At 36.3% G+C, this 22,573-nt stretch overlaps 1 protein-coding gene across 1 annotated transcript; it reads left to right on the top strand.

Moving 5' to 3' along the window:
* The first annotated feature begins 2,768 nt into the window (after positions 1–2,768).
* LOC107080041 (ninjurin-1-like) lies at positions 2,769–21,109 on the top strand. The gene is made up of 4 exons (XM_015368447.1): positions 2,769–3,025; positions 15,387–15,539; positions 16,338–16,438; positions 20,855–21,109. Exons 1-4 carry the CDS (start codon positions 2,909–2,911, stop codon positions 20,997–20,999), a joined length of 516 nt encoding a protein of 171 aa, XP_015223933.1. The 5' UTR covers positions 2,769–2,908; the 3' UTR covers positions 21,000–21,109.
* The last annotated feature ends 1,464 nt before the right edge of the window (positions 21,110–22,573 follow it).

Genomic DNA, 22,573 nt, shown 5'->3' with positions numbered 1-22,573 from the left:
AGTCCCCATTACCTTTAAAGCACTTTGAGTAGGGTGTTCAGAAAAGTGCTATATAAGAGTAACAAAGTATTTATTTATTTTTATTATTATTATTATTAATAATAATAATAATAATAATAATGATGATGATATGATTAAGGAATAGCAGTGGGCCTAATACAGATCCCTGTGGTACTCCAAAATCACTCCAATATGAGTATTTACTCCTTATTAATACTCTTTCCTCTTCCGTTTTGGAAGAATTTTGGAAGAAAATTACATGCAGTTTAGAATTAATCTTTTTAAGAGAAGCTTTACCACAAGTCTTCTGAAAATGTATGTAGAACTTATCATACGCTCTGTCTGTATCCATTACTGCTGTTTCTAATTTAAAGTATTATACTTAATTAAGCAACATGGCTGGTTCTAAATCAATTAGCCCATAATAAGGAGTCTTGCATTGGGCAGGAATCAAACCTGGGCTTTTAATGTGATGTGAGAATTCTATCACTGCACGACAAATGCTGACCCAAATCTATAGTTGTGTTTTGTGTGTATGGAATAACATTTTAAGCTGTTAACCTTGGAATGGGACAAGCTGTTATGGCCCATAATGTAGGCTGTGATAAACACTGATTGGGTCCTACTCTTCAGAATGAATAAAATTTCTGTTGAATTTAAAAGTGGCATAGTCATGTTTTCTTTTGATCAAGTTATGGATGTTATCATGTAGTCTGAGATAAAAAGGAATATGATCTCTGCCATTTTATAACAATGTACCATTCCATTCTCTTAGAGCTGTGTGGGTGAACATAGGCAAATGTGAGAGAATGAAAATGAAGTTGGATTATAACTGTAAAATAAAAAGATAAACATAATTAGAATGTCCTGAATTAAGTGCTTTCAATTATAGTGCTCTGTCATGGTTTCCAATAAGGCGTATTCAAATTTTGCCTCCAGCTATTGTGATCTGCAAAGCATTACAGAACAAACACATGAGTGCTTTATTAAGTGTTATCATGCAATTCTAGTTGTTCATTTTATTTGTGAAGAGAACAAATATAACAATAAATGAGAAATAAAGAGTCCAAGATGACAATTGGAATTGTAAGCAACACTGCTGCAGATGTAAAAAGTCTGTAACATAGAGCATTAAATCCTTTTTTGAATGAAGACTAAAATACAGTAAAATGTTACAATTATACTGTATGTACATTTCTTATATGAGTCTTACATAAACACAACAGAAGACAGAAAATCAAGCATTACTTAAAGGGACCCATTGAAGCTTTGTGTGTTCAAAGACACAAATGTTATATGACTCCCTTGTCAATACCTGCTTTGTTCCCATGACTGTAGTCCTAAATGATGCCTTTCCTTTGTCTTCTCCACTCTATCACATTCAAAAGTGCTCTGCATCAGTTTGGGGACAAATGCTTCAGGGAGCTTTCCATAAACACTTATCTTTTCATCAATCTTTTAAATTTGTAAGTGCCAGAATCAGCTTGCACTTGTCAGAGTCGTTCACCAGTATTTTCACTACTAGTGACTACACTGTGCACTGGCTGAAGGAATAAGGCAGTGCTCACAGACAACACAGTGATCTCTTAGATGCCTAGTAAGCCAGTTGTCCACTGTTACAGAACAAGCCAAAGTTACCTTCTCCATCTCAAGTCTGTCCAGCTCCAGTGATACTTGACTAATTGTGCACCAGCTCTGGGAATTATCAGTCATAAGCACAGTTCAGACCTGTACTGGTAATAGCAGGAAAATAGGACTTAATCATGAGTGCCTTTGCTTGCTGAGCCTCTCAGGAGCCCCTTAAGCTCCATTGATCTTCACCCCTCCTTTTTCTTGTCTCAGTGTTATCTCCACTGCCATAGAATGGAGACATAAAAAGGGAAGATAAAAGCGTCTTGATCCCGAGTTGATTGTTTTGGATTTCTTGAATTTTTATTTTCTTAAATTGTATATTCTGTATAGCATGTACATTTGCAGACAGGATACTCCCGTCTGCCCACCCTTAAGCTACAGTATGCATCTTTTGACATGCTGCAGTCCCTACAGTGATGTCCAGTGAGGTTCAATGCCAGCTGGAGGAGAGGTATACTCCTCATCACAAGCCTGCAAGATCATGAAGGTCAGTGGAAATCCCAAGGAGAGCACAGAGACAATTGAGCACCACTGCCTGGGGAATCCAGCTCCTGTCAGCTAGTGCCACAACCCAGGCGTGAAGTCCCAAAGTCTTATGCTCAGCTTACATTTAGAGACAACACCTTTACTGGTTGAACTGCTCAGAAGCACCCCTGTGTTTTCATATGACAGTTGTATTAAGGAAATATTTTCTGTTCTATCATTTTAAGCTAAGTCATTTTAATACAGTAGCTGTGTATGGTCAGGCAATGAAAGCTAAACACCAATATTTTATTCAACGTTATGTTATGCGTCTGAAGGGGGGGGGGGGGTGTTACAATATTTATTGTTCTACATGAACACACATTCACCTTTTACAGTTCCTGTGTAAAACAACCTTGCGAGAACCTCTGTGAGAACCTTCACAGTAGATACTGTTAAAACAAAAAATGTCCTACACAGCTGAAAGCATTTGAAAAGGCTTTGGTCTGTCAGCAGCTTTGACCACTAAATACCCAATTCACTGTTGCTGAGAATAAAGCCACCCAGCTCAAAATAAAGATAACACTGGAACTCTGGGACAAATCATGTGAGGGACTCTAGAATGTCTTCTCCCGGCATTGTGAATAATTAGTACTCTGTTTAAACTAAAAAGATCCAAAATTGTGTTCATTGATTGTTTTTGTTATGTATTCAAATGGGTCTTTTTAATTGTTGAGATTTGACAACTGAGACTGTGTGTTGCTTTTTTAACCATATGTTATATAACGTGTGTCAGTGATTTAAGGTTGTGAAGATGAGTTCTTTGTTTCGAAGAAGCATGCACAGACATACACCACAAGAAGAGAGTGATGTGTCCACTGATGAGGAGCCACTCTTTCAGCCAAACTCCAGCGAAGAAAACAGAACAAATGTGAGTAGAATTTTTGTTTTGCATGGAATTACTGTGTGCATAAAAATGAAAATAATATTACAGACCTTAAGTAGTAATAATACAGTATAGTTATGTTGACATTTTTTAGGTTCACTTTATAATCTACTCAGTTCACAAAAATATGTCAGGCTGCATTTGTGTTTTTATCATCTTTGATTTCCTTCACATTGTCAGCTCAGATACTGCTGTCAGATCTTGATGTGTGTTCCCTAGAGAAAGATTGAACTAAAACAGAATTTAGATCAGCATATTTAGAGTGCATTGTAAGTCTACCACACTGATATTGTTTTAATAACATGTTGCCAGTATAAAATCAATACCATTTCCTATAAAATTTATTTTATCTTTGGTTACCTCTCAAAAAATAAGGACATTAAATAATCCTAGTTTTACTGTTGTGAACATATTTTGATATTCGGTTTAGCACTTAATTTATTCAATTCTGTGATACACAGATTATGATCATGTTCAAACTGAAGCCTCTCTTAAAAGAAAGTATCCAACTATAGCCCAGATTTTAATTAAATCTCACATTTTTGCTTACATTCCAGCTGAATATTACAAACATGGAACTTGATATTTTCCATAATATATATTAAAATCCATTAAGGTTTGCAGTAATGAGCCTGCAATCTTAAATCATCTTAAAAGCCCTGAAAAAATGTCTCTTTAGTCAAACCCAGAGCTCTCAATATTTATAATGATTCAGAGATTTATTTTTTTAAGGATCAGAAAAGGATCATCATGCTTTTACCAAGACTTCCTCTTATTAAAGAGGAGACTAAATCTTCCATCCTGTGATTTATTCTCAAAGCAAACTTTTCCAACTCCAGAGACATACTGTACAGTGGTTGTGCCTCTCAGCAATACCAATTGTTCCCACTGATTTTCCTTGTCACTGACTATACATTCAGAAGCAAATAGTTTTGACAGACACCTTGGATTGAGATGAGGGTAAAAAACTAATTTTTGGTATCTTGCTTAAAAAACACATTTTTTGGAAATACCCTATTATGAAACCGTATACTGTATACTGTGTGTAAGTTTATTTTATTTTTAAATGAACAACAAAAATAGTATTTATGGATATAGGACAGGTGTACGTCAATTGTTGCATTTAAAAAAATCACCAAAGGCTGATTGTGCCATTTAGGTAATTGTTGCTGTTTTAATGTAACCTCCCGTCGATTATCAGCCCAGATGGGATTTTGTTTTCCACCACTGAAAGCATTAATTTGATAACAAGAGAAAGACACTAAAAGAAAAAAAAAGCCCAATTGTTTCTTTTTTATCTTGTTGCAGAATCAGATTGACAATTTATAGCTTAACACCCTTCAAAACAATCAATTGTATTTCTCAATTTAGATCGACACAGATTCTGCAAGCCCCATGTCAATCTTGTTGAGAGCAGTTCCAATAACCGTCCAGGTCACACACAGGTTTGAGTCTGTCTGATAAGGTTGTTCAGACTCTATCAGCTACATCTTTGATCACTTCCACTTAAGAGCAGTGTCCCTTTCTAGTGATACAAATAGAAGGCTGACAATAGTCAATAGAATTAATCAATCATCTTTCACTTAATGCAGTAATGTCAGACTTAATTTCTGGAAGGCCTAGTGTCTTCTTATTATTCCTTGTTCACTAGTGAATTGAGAACAAATTCTCATTTTCAGTGATGATCTGGAGATATACTGTATTTATTCAGCAGGGCTTCGATTAGAGTGAAGTTCTTTGCTCAAGACCATAGCAAGTGTTCTACTTTTCTGTCCAAAGCCCTTACTACTATTCCACAATACTGCCAAAGTTTCTATCTTCTTGTTTGTGTTCTACCAATTCACTCAGTTACATGATTGCTATAATTATTTTATTACTTGCACAATTGCAATTCTTTTATCCTGACTCCTTGGTGCTTTATAAGTAACTGTACCTTTAATAAGATGACCTTCAGAAACATCCTATGCGTTAGCAAGTTTTGTTGATTGTTTAATTGACTACTTGGGTTGGAGCAAACACCAGAACACAGCAGACCAGAAAAGGGTAACATTGATTTTGGAGGGCTGGTGTTGTATGGGTGTTCTCAGTCCAACTCAGCTCTTACTATACTAAATCAGCTTAATAGGACCAATTCAATTCCCCCCTCCTCTTCACCTGCTAGTGCTTTGAAAAAGAAAGAAACCTAGAAAACTTGCAGGCATGCCAGCCCTCCAGGACCTGAGATTTCCCATCCTTACTCCTCTGGTAGCAAGTAAAGGTAACCCATCCCTGCAGTAGGAATCTGACACCCCTGATTTTAAGGATTTAATTTGCAAACTGCAAAACCAGGCCTATAGAAAATAGGAATGCTTTAGAACATTTTTGTAAAAACATGTTGTGATTAAAAAAGGAATGACAGCTTTCATTTAGTGAGGATGCTGAATGATTAAGATACACAAGATATTCTTAAGAACAATGATGTGTTTGTTTTACTTGCTTTTGTGGGTAATAAAAGTTCTTGATTACCTGATTGCCATAGACTAAGAGGAACTGAAAATTGTGGTCGTTTATATTGTTTCAGAAAATCTATTGATTTCACGGTAGATTCCCTTACACAACAAAATAAAGTTTGAATGCACTTCATGGTTCATATTAAATGATCTGACTGGAAAAAAAAAACTCTTGTATTCAGCTTGCAAAGTGATATTGAAGAAGGTGTCTGGAACATAATATACTGTAGTATCAAACTATACCGATCCATTTTCATTCTCGTGTTGGGGTTTATATTTAAATCTAAAAGCCCATAACTTTGTAAATGAAGATGCTTTTATAAACCCAGCAGCTGACCTTAGCTGCACTTATTATTCTCAGCCAGAAGGTTTAGCAGAAAGGTTTATATTATCCACTTTAGTAATCAAGTCTAAACTGTTGTAAAAATGTCTCTCACAGAATGTGAATCATGAGTATTACATCTTCTGTAGAGGAGCCTACCTAGTTCCTTTAAATCATAATTTTAAAACTTTTGATATCTCCTATGCGTAGATATGTAAGATGCAGATTCTTTTGCAAATTACACTGGATTAAAGAAATTGGTAGACAAAAAGTATACACATTGCTTCACATTTTTTAGTTTGAGATATTTAAAGTATACATATAAAAGTAAACTTCTGTCAGATTTGTAAATATGGCACAAGGGAAATTAAATGAAATGATAAGGTCAGAAAGCAAAAATAAATGAATAAATAGAATTTAAAATTGAAATCTGCTGAACATTGTCTTAAAGGTCCTAAGGGGGAAGTAAAGAAAAGTAAAACTATAGCATAAATAATGGAGCCAGCCTTCTTGGTCTGAATGCATTTTTTAAAATATTCTTTCAAATTTTATTTATAGAAACTGTAACTAATTCCTTCAACTTTCAGCTCTGCTAACAACATTATAACCTATGTACAGGCAAACTCAGGAACAGGTAAAGGGTTTCTCCTGTCATAGGATAGGAGAGTACCTCAATTAAGGTCACGGTATCAAGAGCACGAGGCTGACTTGGTGATAAATGAGCTGACCACAAAACCTAGGCCCCAAGCATACAGCAATAACTTGAAATAATGGAGGCTGACCTAAGGACTCTCACCCCCATCTCCACATTGATTACACTGTGAAAAGGCTCGCTACTGGACTAGCTGCCCTGTTGGCCTCCCCACTCAGCATGATTTGCAAAACACGTAGTAACTGCTCTTCTGCTCGAATACAGAAAGTCAAAGGTCTAAAGTGATGAGAAGGTCTTACAAGCACTTCCAGTTTAAACATGCAACAGAGTTAATCGGGCATTATTGAACTATTCTTGTGTTTTCTTATTCACAACAAGTACAATAGAGAGTGATGTTGCACTACTACCTTTTCTGTGGAGAAAATGTTGTTGTTATTAATAATTATTATTATATGCATTCGGAATAATATATAGATTCATGAAGTATTTCAGTAATTTACATGATGCACCACATCATTCATCTACTAAAAACAAGGTTGTCTATACATTTGTAACATAAAAATGGCAGTGATTCGAGCTGTGGTATTTAATTATTGCTCCACAAGCAACAGTGCCATGCATCAGCATGTAATTATAGCAAGTAATGATTTCCAACAGGCAAAATGGCACGTGTACCACACTTTAATTATTTAGTCCCAATTATGTGATCAATCACTAAATTGTCAATACACTAAAGGGGGGGTGAGTTTAATATGCAACTGAATACAAAATAATAAAAGAGGCCTGCATGATAGAACATTGGATTTAAAAATATTTTTTATTTATATTATTTTTTTTGTTTATAATTTAAACATTGCAGTTGAAACAACTTTTTTTCATCAACAGGTACATACGACAATTGAAGAGCGACCCATTTTATTGTGCTTGTCAAGCTACGTTAAAATGACCCTAATCTTTTTAATGCAAAACTCTGAATAAAATAGACAGTTTAAAATGATTGTATATGTTTAAAAATGCATTGCATGCTCTGAAATAGCACAAGTTCAAACTATTCAGTCCTCACAGGGTTATTAGACTGCATTGGCATCTGACACTGATTTTCACAATGAGTCAGATGAAGCATTTCAGTCAGGCTATTCTAGGCAAATGCATTATTTAAAAATCACATTTTCTTTAAAAAATTATAAAGGTCTACTTTTTATGTATCATATTATCAATTCTATGACTTTCCAGAAATTGTACAGAAGCAGAAAAGAATGTAAGTTTGTATTTCTTTTCTTCACATCACTTGAATTAATTTAAATCCCATGTGAATTTATTTCTTAACCTTATTCTAACCAATAAACCTCTGATAATCATTTAAATGCCCAGTTAATGGGTAATACAGTTGAGCCCTGTCAAGTATTCAAGCAAAAACAAAGCTTTCTGGTTACCTCAAAAGAAAATATATATTTTATACACTTAATGAGTTTTGTCACCAAGAAAAGATTTTGTTTATGCTACAGTGCGCAGGGAATTCTGGAAAAAAAACAATTCTCCGAGTAGCATCAGACCTGCAAGCTCCTAAGCCGTTGAAGCGAACATTATGCATCCTGTTTTCAAAATCCACCAGGGGCTATTCTGCAGTCCATACCATATGCTCTATGATAGTTTCTATTACGAAATTAAAATTAATTACAAAAAACTAGCACCAAACTTCTGAGGAATCATGATGTAAAGCCAAAAAATAAAAGAAGGGTCCCGATATAATTCTCTCATTTTGAAAAGTTTTAATACTTAGCTGAGCTACCTAATTTAGATGCTTTACATGAGAACCTCTGTACAAAACAGGTAAAACTGCATTTTAACAATGACTGCATGTAAGATGTGCTTCCCAAGAGGAAAGACTGCTGGTTTGATATCTTTGTAATTCATTTGAAATGATATTTGACAAAATAATTAAAACAATACTATATTGTGCCCAAAAACCAAAGCCAACTAAAACTAAGACAAATCATAAAGCATTTGTTTCTGTATTCTATATCATATTATGTGACAATCTCTTCACTGGGATTGAGGTAAGAAATGGAAAATTATCCTTATCTTTTAAGCTTTTAATTTTGTAAATAATATAACATCAGAAAAAGTAATACCCTGTAAAGGTTTGATTCAAAGATGTACTGTGTGTACTAGCATTTATAACACCTTTTGAGTCTTACGTTCATTTACATGAACTAGGAGAAGGTCTCCAGAAAGAAAACACCTTTGGAATCATAGGAACATCAACAAGGGAAAAGCATCCTAAAATCTCACATCTTTCCAGTTGTGTTAAGTACAATTAGGATCTGTTTTGGGAATAGCAGTATGACTTGAACTAGAAGAGGCTACAAGAGGCTGCATTCATGGAAATGCATGCTTACTTGTTTATAATAATGATAACTTTTATTTATAAAGCACCTATCCATGAATATCCATCATGAATAAAGAAAAGACAAAAAAGTACAAATTAAAAAGTAAAAGAAAAAATTAACAGGAGCATACAGGTTTTTACAGATGTAAGACAATCAGATGTAGACCTTGGTGAAAAGGAAAGCCTTAAGTTTGGCTTTGAAGAGTTAAAGAAGTTGTCTGTCATAGAGTCTGAGGAAGGTCATTCCATAACACTGGTGCAGCGATAGAAAAGGCACAGTCCCCAAGACTCGATGATGTAGTCCTGGGTGCAGTGAGAAGAGGACCAGCCTCAATTGACCAGAGCCTTCTGGAGGGGTTGTTAACATGGTGGAGAAGATCAGGGATGTCTGATGGAGCTAAATTGTTTAAAGATTTGAAAGTCAGTAACAAGATCTTGTATTGAATACGTGACTTTATGGGCAACCAATATGGAGACTTTTAGGTGTGATGTGCTGCTAGTTAGTAGTCTAGCTGTTTTGAACATATTGCAACTTCTTGTTGTTGGAGCTCACAGAGTAAAGAGGAATAGAAGTAATAAAAAAAAGAAATCAAGCCTTGATGTTAAAAATTGCTTAATGCGGGCAATATTTTGAAGGTGAAATAAATATCTTAATGACATTCTTCACATAAGGGTCAAAAGGCAGGATAGAATCAAGTGTGACTCCCAGATTCCTAACTATGGCTGACAGATGAATGGGGAAGCTTTTGAGTTTTTCCAGCAGACATTTGCTACCCACCAGTAAAATTTCTGTTTTGTCACTATGTAGCTTCAGGGAGTTTGATGTCAACCAAAGTTTGATGTCACGTAAACAAAAGATATGTGATGGAGGGGGGAGACCAGTTTGAGAAGACGTTTTAATGTAAATCTGAGAGTAATTTGCATAACAGTGAAACTGATTATCATTTCTTCGTATAATTTGGCCAAGAGGAAGCATATAAATAATAAAAAGCAAAGGGCCCAAGACTGAACCCTGCAGCACACCCTGATTGACTGCGACCATAGGGATTTATGAGGATCAAGGTAGACAAAATGCTGCCTGCCAATAACCAGTTAAAGACCACTGATAGACAAAAAAGTGTTCATGCAATTTAGCAACAAACAGAATGATTTACTGTATCAAAAGCAGCACTAAATCAAGAAACATAAGAATAAGGATTTTTGTGCATATGTGTTTTGTGTTTCCTCAGTTTTTAATATGCCTGATCAATAGTATTTTATTTTCTATTGCTCTATGATTATTAGATTAACTACAATAAGGCAGTAGAACCTTACACAGAAGGGAGGTTATTGTGCCACAGAACATCAACATATGTTCATGATAAATAAATACATCAGTGGGAAATCACACTCTGTCTTAGGCATTTAGTATGTAAAGAATTGATGTTTTTATTTTATGTTTCTCTATATTAAAAGTTGTACCCATACATTCCCATACTTTCCTACAGTGATATAGACCTATAGTGAAGACTTGGTTTTGCTGTTGCAGCCATGGGAATGCTGCTTAGTGAGACCATTATCACTTCAATATAGAACTGCTGGAAACAATTTCTGCTTCATGAAAAACTGAGGATATTGGAAAGATTATTCTTAAACTCCGCAAACATTTTATGATCAAATAAAGACTCGGTATTCGTAACTGTTTTCTATTCTAAAAAAAAAAATCTATTGCTAAGAGTTAGAGAAGAAAGTAACACAGATAATATAATGGTGGTATGTGACTTTCTTGAAGAAGAGAAAGTCTCTACCATTACCAAACAGATCAATCAATTTGTATAATTAATGTTATAGTATTCATTACTGTTTTTTTATATTTCTCCCTTTTCAATGTAGTCCATCACACGAAGTAGGAAAAAAACACTAGCAAACTTGACTCCTAAAATTGACTTTACTTTCATCTTCATTTTGGTCCTGTTCCATAGATTCCGGCAGTGGCTATTTCAATCTGTACTGCCAACCAAATGACCTTTTTAAAAAACTAGGAGAAACAGAATGACCAGAACTTTTGTCTTTCCGTGTCAGGTTTTTAGGAAACTCACTTCAGACGTAAAAGGAGTGCTTGATTTCCCAAACTAGTACCCACAACCCCAAGCGAAGGTTTAGTGCCTTTTCTTTGTTTAGAAAACCAAGGTTTAGGTTTTTTAACCTCAAGTTCATTTTAATACTTTAAAACTTCAGGGGTTTCACATCAATACTGGTCACATATCTTCCAATGGTCTTCCAATATACCACAGGAAATTGTGAGGCTTGTTTTTTTTTCCCTAATAAGTTTGTTACTATTAGACTTATTGCAGTGGATTAGCAACAATTTAACCTTATTCTATCTTAAGAGCCTCTAGCTTGTTTTTAACTGTCAAACCTCTTTGTTCCATACTTTTATTTAACAGAAAAAACAAAAAAGTTTTCAATGACTTAACTCTTCCAAAAAGCAAGAAAGAAAACAAAATGGAGTGTTTGCCACACCCTTTTATACCTTGAGAGGCAAGCTAATCACCCCCAGCTGACTCTCATCCCAACAAATTTAGCTCATAGGTGTTCCCTTTTTTCCTACATGAGCATGTAGTTTCCTCTGCCCTGTTCCAAACTTTGGCAAACAGAATTATAGTGGGTAAAGACTTCTCAAAATTCTTGGTCTAAAATAAAGGTCCTTCTTTGACCCTGTTCCACGTTCTTTCACAACATATACAGAACAACAATGCTTAATTTAGCAGCAGTTATACAGTAAATGTCATTTGGGTCACAGCTTTAAATCCAACCAAAATCAATTAAAGCTAAAAAGTACTGGTCTCTTAGTATTGATCAGTAGTTCGTATTGTGGAAATCCCCATACAGTTTAGAAAACTATGATAACATTTTGTAATATCTACTTGCCTGGAAGGTAAGAATGGTCCTTTCTGTTGGAGTTAATGCAACACAACCAGGAGCTGCTTTGCATACAGTGTGTGTCTCTTCCTTGTTGTACTGTACATTTCTAGACATTTGTGTCTTTAAAGCTTGGCATTAAATCAAATCTCAGAAACAGCTGAATACAATATGGAAATATCTGCTTTTTGGCACATGCCCTGATACAAAAACATTTCATTTCAATTCCTATTCTGCTATTCAGTTTTGTTTTTATACATGAGCCATACATACTGAAGAGGATGCCAGTTTGGATCAAACCTGTTTTTGTCTTCTAAATCAACTGTGGTGGTTACAAAATAAAATCACTTATTATTTCTTATAGTAACACAGAGAACACTTTATAAATATTGGGGAGAGGGGGTTCTTAACCATTAACCTAATAGAATAAACCACTTTTTTGTAGATTCCTGTGTCTTTTTTTGTGGATTTTAAACTATACAGAAGCTGATATTATTTATCAATAATATTGTTTAATCTCATCCATAAATACAAATGTGCAGTAGAATGATAAAATAGATAGAGATAGATAGGTACTTTATTGATCCTGTGAGGGAAATTGCAGTGCAACAGTAGCTTAACACAGTCAACACAGCACAGTGTAACGAAATTATGCAATAATACAACAAATAGAATACATACAATACAATCAATACAGACAGTGAGAACTGCACTAAGAAGAGTTGCTCACAGTCCAGAATACACAAAGATCAAACCAGAACAGTACACAAAAAGTTGTATTGTACATTATAAGTATAAATATAAATATAAATATAAATATATTTAAGTCCCTGGCATGTATTGCACAAAAAACAGTTGTAAATGGGAAAAGCCAGATGTAAGAGAGTTTACTGTTTAATCCAAAAACAGGTCAATGTCAATGTTGCCCCTGCCCAGACACAAAGTGGATGTGTTGTACCGTCTTATGGTAGAAGGCAAGAATGACCTCCTGTAGCGCTCCCTGTCGCACCGTGGTTGGATCAGCCTATTGCTGAACGTGCTCTTCATTTTCACAAGCATGTCATAGAGGGGATGGGAGACGTTGTCCATGATGGCCTCTAGTTTGGACACCATTCTCCTCCAGGAGTCCAGGTCAGACCCAATGACAGAGCTTGCTCCCTGATGAGCTTGTTCAGCCTGTTAGCATCCCCTGCTTTAATCCCAGAGCCCCAGCACAGAACCACGTAGAAAATGAATGTAGACAGGAGTAGGTTGGACCCTTTTCCTCCTGAAATCTATCACCAGCTCCTTCGTCTTTGCCACATTCAATTGCAGGTGGTTCTCCCCACACCAACCTGCAAAGCTGCTGACCAGTCCTCTGTACTCTTCCTTCTGCCCATCTCACAATCTCATAATTGCGGACTCATCCGAGAACTTCTGCAGGCAGCACGACTCTGGGTTGTATTTAAAGTCCAAAGTATAGAGGTTAAAGAGGAACAGAGAAAGAACTGTCCCCTGAGGAGGCCCTGTTTTACTCACTACCTGTTCAGACACACAGTTCTGAAGTCTCACAAGCTGTGGTCCGCCTGTCAGATAGTCAGTGATCCATGAGATCATGGCGGCACCCACTTGCATCTCCTCCAGCTTCCTCCCTAGCACTAAGGGCTGGATAGTATTGAAGACCCTGGAGAAGTTGAAAAACGTAATCCTCACAGTGTTGCCAGCCTTGTCCAGGTGGGAGTAGGCCCTTTGCAGCATGTAGATGATTGCATCTTTCACACCAACACTGGGCTGGTAGGTGAACTGTAGGGTGTCCAGTGATGAACTGACCAGGGGTCTCAGATGGGACAAGACCAGCCTCTCCAGTGTCTTCATGACGTGAGAAGTCAGGGCTACTGGCCTGTATTCATTGAGGACAGATGGGCACCCTTTCTTTGGTACCAGGACCAGGCATGGTGTCTTCCAGAGCACGGGGACTCAGCGCAGGCTCAGGTTGAACAGTCGATGGAGCACTCTGCTCAGCTGATCAGCACAAGCCCTCAAAACTCTGGGACAGACATTATCTGGGCCTGTGGCCTTACCCTGGTGAAGCCTCCTCAATTCCATCTTCACATGGTCTGTTGTGATGGTCAGCCAGGCCTGGGGGATGGTGCTCATAGCGCTGTCAGTGCTGCAGGTGTTAATGGGGGAGGTGTTGGAGAGTGGCAGCTGCGGTGGACTGGGGGTGAGTAGCTGTTGGGGTTGTAGCTGTAGACGGCTGTGATTGTGGGGGAAGGGAGGACGTGTAGGGCAGTCTGTGGCTGTGGGGGGATGGGTGTTGACCCACAGAGGGCCCTGAATCCAACCTGTTAAAAAACTGGTTCAGCTCGTTGGCCATCACCAGGTTCCCCTCTGTTACACCCCCAGCCTGTTTGAAGCCAGTGATCTCTCTCATGCAGCTCCATACATCCCTCACCCTATTCGTTTGCAGCTTGACCTCTACCTTCCTCCTGTAGGCGTTCTTGCTCTCTCTTAACTTCTGCTTTAGTTCCCTCTGTACACGCTTAACCTCTTCCCTGTCCCCCCTCCTAAAGGCTCTCTTTTTGTCATACAGAAGAGCCTTCATGTCGCTGGTGATCCAGGGTTTGTTGTTGGGAAAGCAGTGTATGTCTTTGGTGGGAATGGTGTTGTCTACGCAGAAGTTAATGTAGTCAGTGACACAGTCCACCATGTTGTCTATGTCGTCCCGATGTGGCTTGCACAGCACATCCCAATCAGTAGCCTCCAAAGCACCACGTAGATCCTTCATAGCTCCTGAGACCATCTCCTCACATGATAGCTCAGTTCTGTCCATTTTAATTTAAGACATGATTTGTTATTATGGATTTTCATCTCAATGTAAAGCACAGCAGATTTTTTTATCTGCAGTCTGAAGCAGGTCTCATATGACTTGTTGAAGAAGTAAACTGTAGCCTTTAGGCACTTCTCTTGAGGGTCAAATTAAAAGTATAGACTCTTTTTGACCTTTTGCAAAATAATTAAAAGTTACATATTTTGTTTATGTCTCTGCAATATTTAGAGGCTGCAGTCAAATGTGATAAAAATATTTACATTATACAGAGAATTTTATTTATTTCCTTAACAGATTCCAAATTCCTTCAACTGTGTGTATAAATAATGATAGAGGTATGATGCTATAAGCTGCCTTGTATAGGTATGGAATCTCAGTTATTTTGGTTGTATACAAAAATACATACTGTAGATTTTTTCAATTTAAGGTAAGATTACTACGACAAAAAATACAATCCTTAGACAGTTATTCTTATCAATGAAAATGTCTTGAAATTTCTGAAAAAAGTGCAAACTTTGTGAAAAGTTTAGAGATAGTGTTTTTTAATTTAGATTTAATGTATAAATTCTGTGCTCAGCATTACTGTAGTTCTCTTTTCAGCGAGTGGCATAAAATGCTTGCATTGCTGTCATCCCTATTTGAGCTGTTGTCCATCAACATGTGTTAATTATAAGTGAGTTCATTCTCTTGCTTATAATTGCAGCATGTTTACTTCAGGCTAGGTTTATTGTATTCTAACCTGCCAGGAGTGACACTGTAATAACATGTTGTTTTCAAATGACAGGTAATAAGGAACATAAACACTTATGCCAGAACAAAGACTCTTGCTCAGGGCTTTCTCGATATGGCTCTCTTCACTGCCAATGCCTCCCAAATGAAACATCTCCTGCAACAAGGCCCTGACACACAATTCTATTATTTCCTTTTCATCTTACTGGTACGTATGGAAGATCAACCTGCCTAAAGTAGCTCACTCAGGGAAACATAACAAAAAAGCTCAGCTGTGCAAGAGCAGTAATACAAATGCAAACACGGAGCTCTTCTAGGAAAAGCAAAGATGTATAAAGATGTTGTTTAAAAATAAAACAGTCTAGGTAAACCCACTAAGGATTACCTTTAATTATTCTAAATTAGTCTGAATCAGGTCCCTGAATTTGTCTATCAGCATTTAAGAAAAAGGCCTAGAAAGAAATACCTATACCTACAAAGGGTTGGTATTATTCCAAAAGAAAGCAGACTAGTATCACTTTAGGTGTCATACAATGATATACAATATTTACAATTTATGATTATGTAACAGGCAACTATGATGTTTTAAATAATGTTTTAGAAAGCAGTTTAAGGTACCCTTATGCTGCCTTTCTGTATTGATAAAAAGATGTTAGTGCTTCCATGAACATCATAACCAAGCTCCTAATTAATCTATGTCTTTGAGTCCCATTTACCTGGCCTCTGTCTGTCAACGAAGTAGAAAAGACAAAAGTGCACAGTGGTTTGAGCTCTCTAAAGCTATCACGTGGTCAAGTAATGAGCCCTGAAATGAAATACAGTACATTTGGCAATAAATGCTGCAATTTATACTCTTTTACAACACTTTTGCAAGCCACTATTGGTATGATAAATGGATGTGCACTGCATCTTGGAAGCAATGTAAAATACCTAATCAGACATGTTTTGCACTGTTGAAGTGTTTAGAATATGACATTTCTATCATACGTTGCGTTTCCCTTTTCAGTGTGTATCAGTCAGTCTCCAGCTTATTGTGGCAGCTCTGTTGATCTACAAAGGCTCGAAAAATATTGAATACGATGATCCTGAACGCAGACTAAGTGATAGGTGAGTTTAAAAAATGTATGTCTATGTGCATAATGGAAGTCTTGCAATTTCTAGGTTTACAGGAAAGTGATTTAAGGTTTTGCAGAGGTGAATTACCATTTTAACTTTTGTTCATTGAGATTCTCCAGTTGTTTTTTATATTTTACTACCACTCATTTCAGAGTTGCCAAACTAATTGTTTTTCTCATCTCAGCATTACAGATACACCTACAGTATGGTTTTTTAATCAGTTCCCATGCACACAACAGTGATAGTGCTAGATGTCAATATTACATGCACACAACATAACTCTGGACCTGATGTTCATTAAAGGAAGGGTTTCCCAGTCTGGGAATTCTTCTGTCTCCTGGCTTTTGTACTTTAAAAAGTTGATAACGATAACATGCTACTTGATTTTTAATTTCCTTCTTTTGAATTTTTCTGCACTCGGGTCTTAGTTTCAGAAAGAGTTAGAAATAATTTTGTTTATTTGTGTCAGTTCCACGAAATGTAGCAAAAAGATCTCTCCCATAGTTTCCCAAACAGCTCTAATTGCTTATCAATCAATGATGTACAGAAGCATTTGGAAATGGCACAGTGTCCAATACACCGATGAAAAGCATACAGATGTATAATCTGGAATACTACTATACATGAAGGGACCAGATCCACATATTCACATATTCAATGGTCAAAGGCATTGACAAAGTCAACCCCATAGTCTTCTTCAGAACAAACAGTGAAATATGTTTTATTCACTCTAGGGGTGAATCTTCAGACAGAATATATTTTATGTAACAAATTGCTATCCCTTCCCTTCTGAAACCATATCTATCCTGTCCTGTTTTACTTTTCCTAATCTTAGTCTCTTTTTTTTGTACTTTGCATTCCCAAAATTGTTACCATATGTTTTGGACTATGCTTGTACTATTTTAAAATACACTTCAAAGCTTACCATTTTATGATCACAGTTCCCTAATAGTCCTCTCACCTCTGCTTGCAAACTGTATCTTCAGTATTTGAAAAGACTGGATCAATACATGCATTCCCTCTTGTAGGTGCTCTGACAAACGGGGTAAGAAAGTGGTCATTAGTCATGTGTACCATTTCAGTTTCTCCTGCTGACATTCCTATTGGTTTTTTTTAGTCCATGTCAGGAAAATTAAAATCTCCAATAAAAAACATGTTTTACTTTTACACATAGGTTTTGGATTTCATTATACAAGTGTGAATTATAATTTCTATCTTTAATTCAGTGATGTGTAGCATACTCCTAAAACTTTGCCTTTTGAATGTTTTTTTATCATTCTGACACATACAGTTTCTGAGGCCCTCAATTCATCTGAGTTAAGTTTGTGTTTCTTAATGGTCTTTTTGATATATTGTGCTACACCTCCCCCTCTTCCATCTTCCCTGTCTCTGCAGAATGTTGTGTATCCATTAATGTTGTATTTTTTCCCATCTCTCTTGGTTAGCCATGTTTCTGTGGTTCCAATTACATCATAATCTGCAAGTAGCTTCTTCTTGATTTTTCCCTGATGTTACTGGCATTTCAGTATAAGCTCTTAATTACCTGGTCTTTTTATGTTTTGTTTTTTCCTTTTAGTTGTTTTTGACACTACTCAATATGTACTGTACCTCTCTTTTCTGTGAATGCCCCCATTCCATTCTAGTTTAAATATATTTACATTTTCCTGGTCCTCAACAATGTGTTGTTTTGATACTGAAAAACTGCAGGCTTGAAGAGCATTTTTAATGTGTATGTTTGAATTGGGAGTCCACCCTTGGACTATCGACACTTCTCTGTGCTATTAGACTGCTAATCAATTTGTCTCTGCCTGTGTTGTCTGTGCATTTCTTAGCAAACCACATATTACAGTAGATCAAAATCTCTATGCAAATCCTACCCACCAGTACAAATTGTAAGCTAATTGTAATTGTAAGCTAACAACAGAATAGATTCCTCAATTTAAAATATGAAATTAGTAAAGATGGATTTCTTCATTTAAGTTCAAGTGCGCAAAACCAAACACCAACATTACCTATCTGTACGAGACTGGGAAACACTGCCTTAAGAACAGTAAAATACCTGCTTCCCCAGGAATCAGGCTAGCTGATTAGTCATCAACACTCATGAAGGGGAGCTAAGTACTGAACAACAACTGCACTGAAAAAAGTCAATTTAAACTCACCCAGAACGCTTTATGTGAATCAGACTGGTGGATCAGCTCAACTCATGTTTTAAAAAGTCAGTGTGATGCAAATTTAGGGAGCTTTATTAGACCTAATTAACTAAGTCACTTATATGGGTCTCCTCTGCGGATTCTTATTTGGACATTGTTACTAAAGGAGGCACAGCGGCTGCTGCTGCCTTACTTTGAGGTCTGAATTCAATTCTGAGTTGGGGTAACCTTCTGTGTGGAGGTGGTATTTCCTCCACTGGTCTGGTGGTTCATCTCTAGGTACTCCCATTTGCTCTCACCTCCCATACATGCAGGTTAGGATGTCTGACCTGAACTTGTCTCACCAGGGTTTTAAATGTCCTGTATTGTACCCCGGTCACACATGGCACAAGCAAACAATGGTGTTGAACTCTGCTTCTTCTTGGTTGTCTTGAAAATGAAAAATCCCAATGTAATGTGCTGTCTTTTCCTTTGAGTACATTTGCTTTATTTATTGAGAAACCTCACACAGAAGGCTGGGTACTACTAGGAACTGAAATCAAGAAGTAATGTACTGCCCAGCTCCTACTGATTGATTATTTACATGTAATATTGTTCAGTAACTTCAAATAAGCAATATCTTGTTAAGCAATGCTGATCCCAAGATAGCTTTGATTAATGACAATGAGTTTCACATAGCTATACTGTATGTGCACTCCAGATTATTAAAAATCTAGTTTTGCTGTACGTTTTGTTTTCCCCAATCTGGAAAATTGTTTCATTATTATTATTCCCACTGTGACTAATTCATTATCAGAAGATTTCGTTTAACTGTTATTCCAGAGAGATGATCCAGTATATGTTTATAAAAATGTATTGTTTGAAAATTGGATAAAATAAAACATACGTGCATTGGAAGAAAAGATGAGAAACAGACCATTTTAATTTATTCTTGTTCTAAACACCATTAAAGAACTAATCTAAATAAGGAAGGAAATAGTTTTGAATGCAATCATCTCAGAACAATGATTAATCAAGATACAATTTAACCAGTGCGATTAAGGAAGGCATTACATCTATTTGTATTTATTCAATCATATTGCATCTTAATGAAGACATTTCTGAAAAGCAGAGCAACAAAAAATCACCATCTCACCTCTTCTCCCTACAATCGGGTATGGGGCCACACTGTAAAGGCTTCATCTCCTTATAGAAAGAACTGGATTTCAACAGCAGATAATAAAACAGCTATTATAAAATCTCAAAGTCCTTGGCTGTTGTGGCTTTGTCAAAATGACAATTGAAGCAGGTGTATGCAATTCTCAGTGTTTGGGGATGCTTTGTTTTACAATTTAAGTCCACCGGTTTTGGAATTATACTCTGAAAGTGAGTTAAGCAATATGGAGCCTGCTATCAATATAAATGTAAATGAGTGCTACAGTGCAGAAAGGCCACTGGGAGGTTTTATCATGATACTATTATGTTCAGTACAAAAAGGTACAAATCAGGTATTCAGCTGCAGATGGAGCTTAGCTTTGAAGATCTAACACAATTTATCTAAAGTGAAGCCACATGAAAAGGAAAGGGATTCTTTAGCTTGAAGATCTTAAGGCTAAATAGTTCCCACTTTAATTTCCTGTGCTTGACAAGAGGACACAAATAAAGAATAAAAGTAAACAAAGAAAAAAAATATTGTGTGTATGAATAAGAATCAACTAATCAATCCTCTATGTTTATTTAAACATAAAAAAATGTATAAAATGTAGTTGTGTATATACACCCCAAGCCAAAATGATTAAAAGACAATTTAAAAAGAGGCGTCCTCTGCATAAATAGCATCTTAATTGACAGTGATCTAACACACAGCGATTTCCACTTGTTATTTATTGATAGAAGTGGAAACATAACAGGTACCACAATAATGGCATCATTGTTCAGTTCTCATCATTTTAGCTACATTTAAATTTTCCAGAAAACAATATCCATATTCTTATATCCATTTCCAAAGAGGACTACACACATTTCCAAACAGTCCACAAAATATATTCCCTGAGGAAGCTTCTTATTCTGTAGATGCAATATCCATAGTGTTAATGGTTTTTTTTTACAATATTTTACAAACACTTTGGAACACTGTTTTGTTGAAGCACCCTTGGATCATTTAAATTCAGCGGGAAGAGTCATTTATATGGAATTGATGGCGTGCGGTGATTTAGAAGAATAAATCAACAGATAAATAAATAAAGACAAGGTTTTGCCCTTTTGTTTTCCACAGAGTTCACCTGCTGAATAACATTGTGACTGGGTTAATCCTGGTGATCACAGCTGTCAATGTCTTCATCACAGCTTTCTGGTTCTCTCCTCATCTGACTCCTGCCGACCAGAATCTCACAGCCACATCATCTACTGCAGAGCCTTAATGGAATTATATTTAGATGCTGCACACTGCAAAGGATAGATTCCTACAGCCATTACTTTATTCAGTACTTGTTACAGGCAAGTTGGTAATCATTTCAATTTGAAGAAGTAAATAAAGATTACTTTCAGATAACCTGCATCCTCCCTTTTTTCATGCCCATCTGCTAAATCCCTGTATTGGAAATGGACGAATAATACTATATATGTGGATTTATAAAATCACACAGTCATCTGGTAGGAAACAATAGCAGGTGTGGGAGTTTAAAAACAAGTACGATGTATTTCTGAATGACTGTCCAAGTTACAATTAGCCATAACATGTACAGTAGCAGTGATGCAGGACTTCCTTGATCATATGCAAAAGTCAGAATGGATGCTTATTGTTTAAGGGACACTTAATTTCCAGTTAGTAATTTTGTCTTGAGAAAGACTTTAGTTCATGGTCAGGATCCAGGTTTAATTTTTTAAGCTAAATGATCTTTTTTTTTGCCTTTTTTACCTTTTTTGGCCTTTATTGCTTTTGGAATGCAACCAGGATTGAGCTATTTTTCATGCCATGTTAAGAACAAAGGGTCGTAATCAAAGCACATTTAAAGAAAGGAACTGCCACAATGTGTTTAAGAAGGAAAGACTTAGAATAAATAAAGATATTTTACATCTATGTAGCACAAAACCAAGACAATTTCATTCAAATAGTCCCAAACAGACTTCAATTCTAATTTTGTGAAAGAACCATTAACAAGATATGAGTCTTATGTTGCAAATAAATTATATGGATGTTCGTTCAAACAAACCCTAAAGCTCCTGCAATACAATGGAACACTTCTTTGTTTTTAAACAAGATGCAAAATTAGCTCAATATATTTTCTCGATAAAACAACAACTATCAAGCCAGCTGGGCCAAATGGCCTTTTCTTATATTTCTAAGTATTCAATAGCTGCATGAATTCTCAAATAATTGACAATGTGCTGGCTAAAAATTGTCTAAACTAAACCTCCTTCAGAAATGTTTTGTAATATAAAGATTCCCTTACAACAAACTTGATCTTGATGTTTTGAGCACCTTACCATAAAAAGCAGATTAATATTGGTTTCATAGCCTCCAAAATCTAATATTCTAAATGCTTCAGGTCAAAGCAAAAAACCCTTACCAAGAACCCAGCATGACTCAATCACCTGTAGGTCTTTAATTGTAATACCCATCTATCCTGTGGCTTTATTAGAAAAACAACGAAGAAGCAGACATTAGGTATTCATGGCACCTTTAGTCACCTAGTGAGAAGCACTCGGAAATGTTCAGTCGGACAGACTGATAACATAATATCAGTCATCAGGGATTCATTTATACCGCCCTGAATAAAATTCATAAAGATAACAAAAATACTTAAGCGTAAGCTAATAATTTATTTTTTTCTGGAACTTTCCTGTTAGCCTTAACGCTAATATATTTGCGTCTGCCTTCTTCCTTTGCTATCATGGAGAGCTTGCTTCTGTGCATATTTCAAAAGAGTAATTGCTGATGATTAGGAGCTACACAGCAAATTTACACAGCAGGGATCTTTTGAGGAGCCTTTGC

This window comes from Lepisosteus oculatus, chromosome 20 (genome assembly GCF_040954835.1).
Source record: "Lepisosteus oculatus isolate fLepOcu1 chromosome 20, fLepOcu1.hap2, whole genome shotgun sequence".
Classification (NCBI taxonomy): domain Eukaryota; kingdom Metazoa; phylum Chordata; class Actinopteri; order Semionotiformes; family Lepisosteidae; genus Lepisosteus; species Lepisosteus oculatus.
This window is presented reverse-complemented; position numbering and strand designations above follow the sequence as displayed.

Bases quoted from the DNA above. Each gene is read 5' to 3' on its own strand.
- LOC107080041 (XM_015368447.1), top strand. From the start codon at position 2,909: ATGAGTTCTTTGTTTCGAAGAAGCATGCACAGACATACACCACAAGAA. The intron at 3,026-15,386 runs GTGAGTAGAATT...TTCAAATGACAG, and splicing joins GCGAAGAAAACAGAACAAAT to GTAATAAGGAACATAAACAC. The intron at 15,540-16,337 runs GTACGTATGGAA...TTCCCTTTTCAG, and splicing joins ATTTCCTTTTCATCTTACTG to TGTGTATCAGTCAGTCTCCA.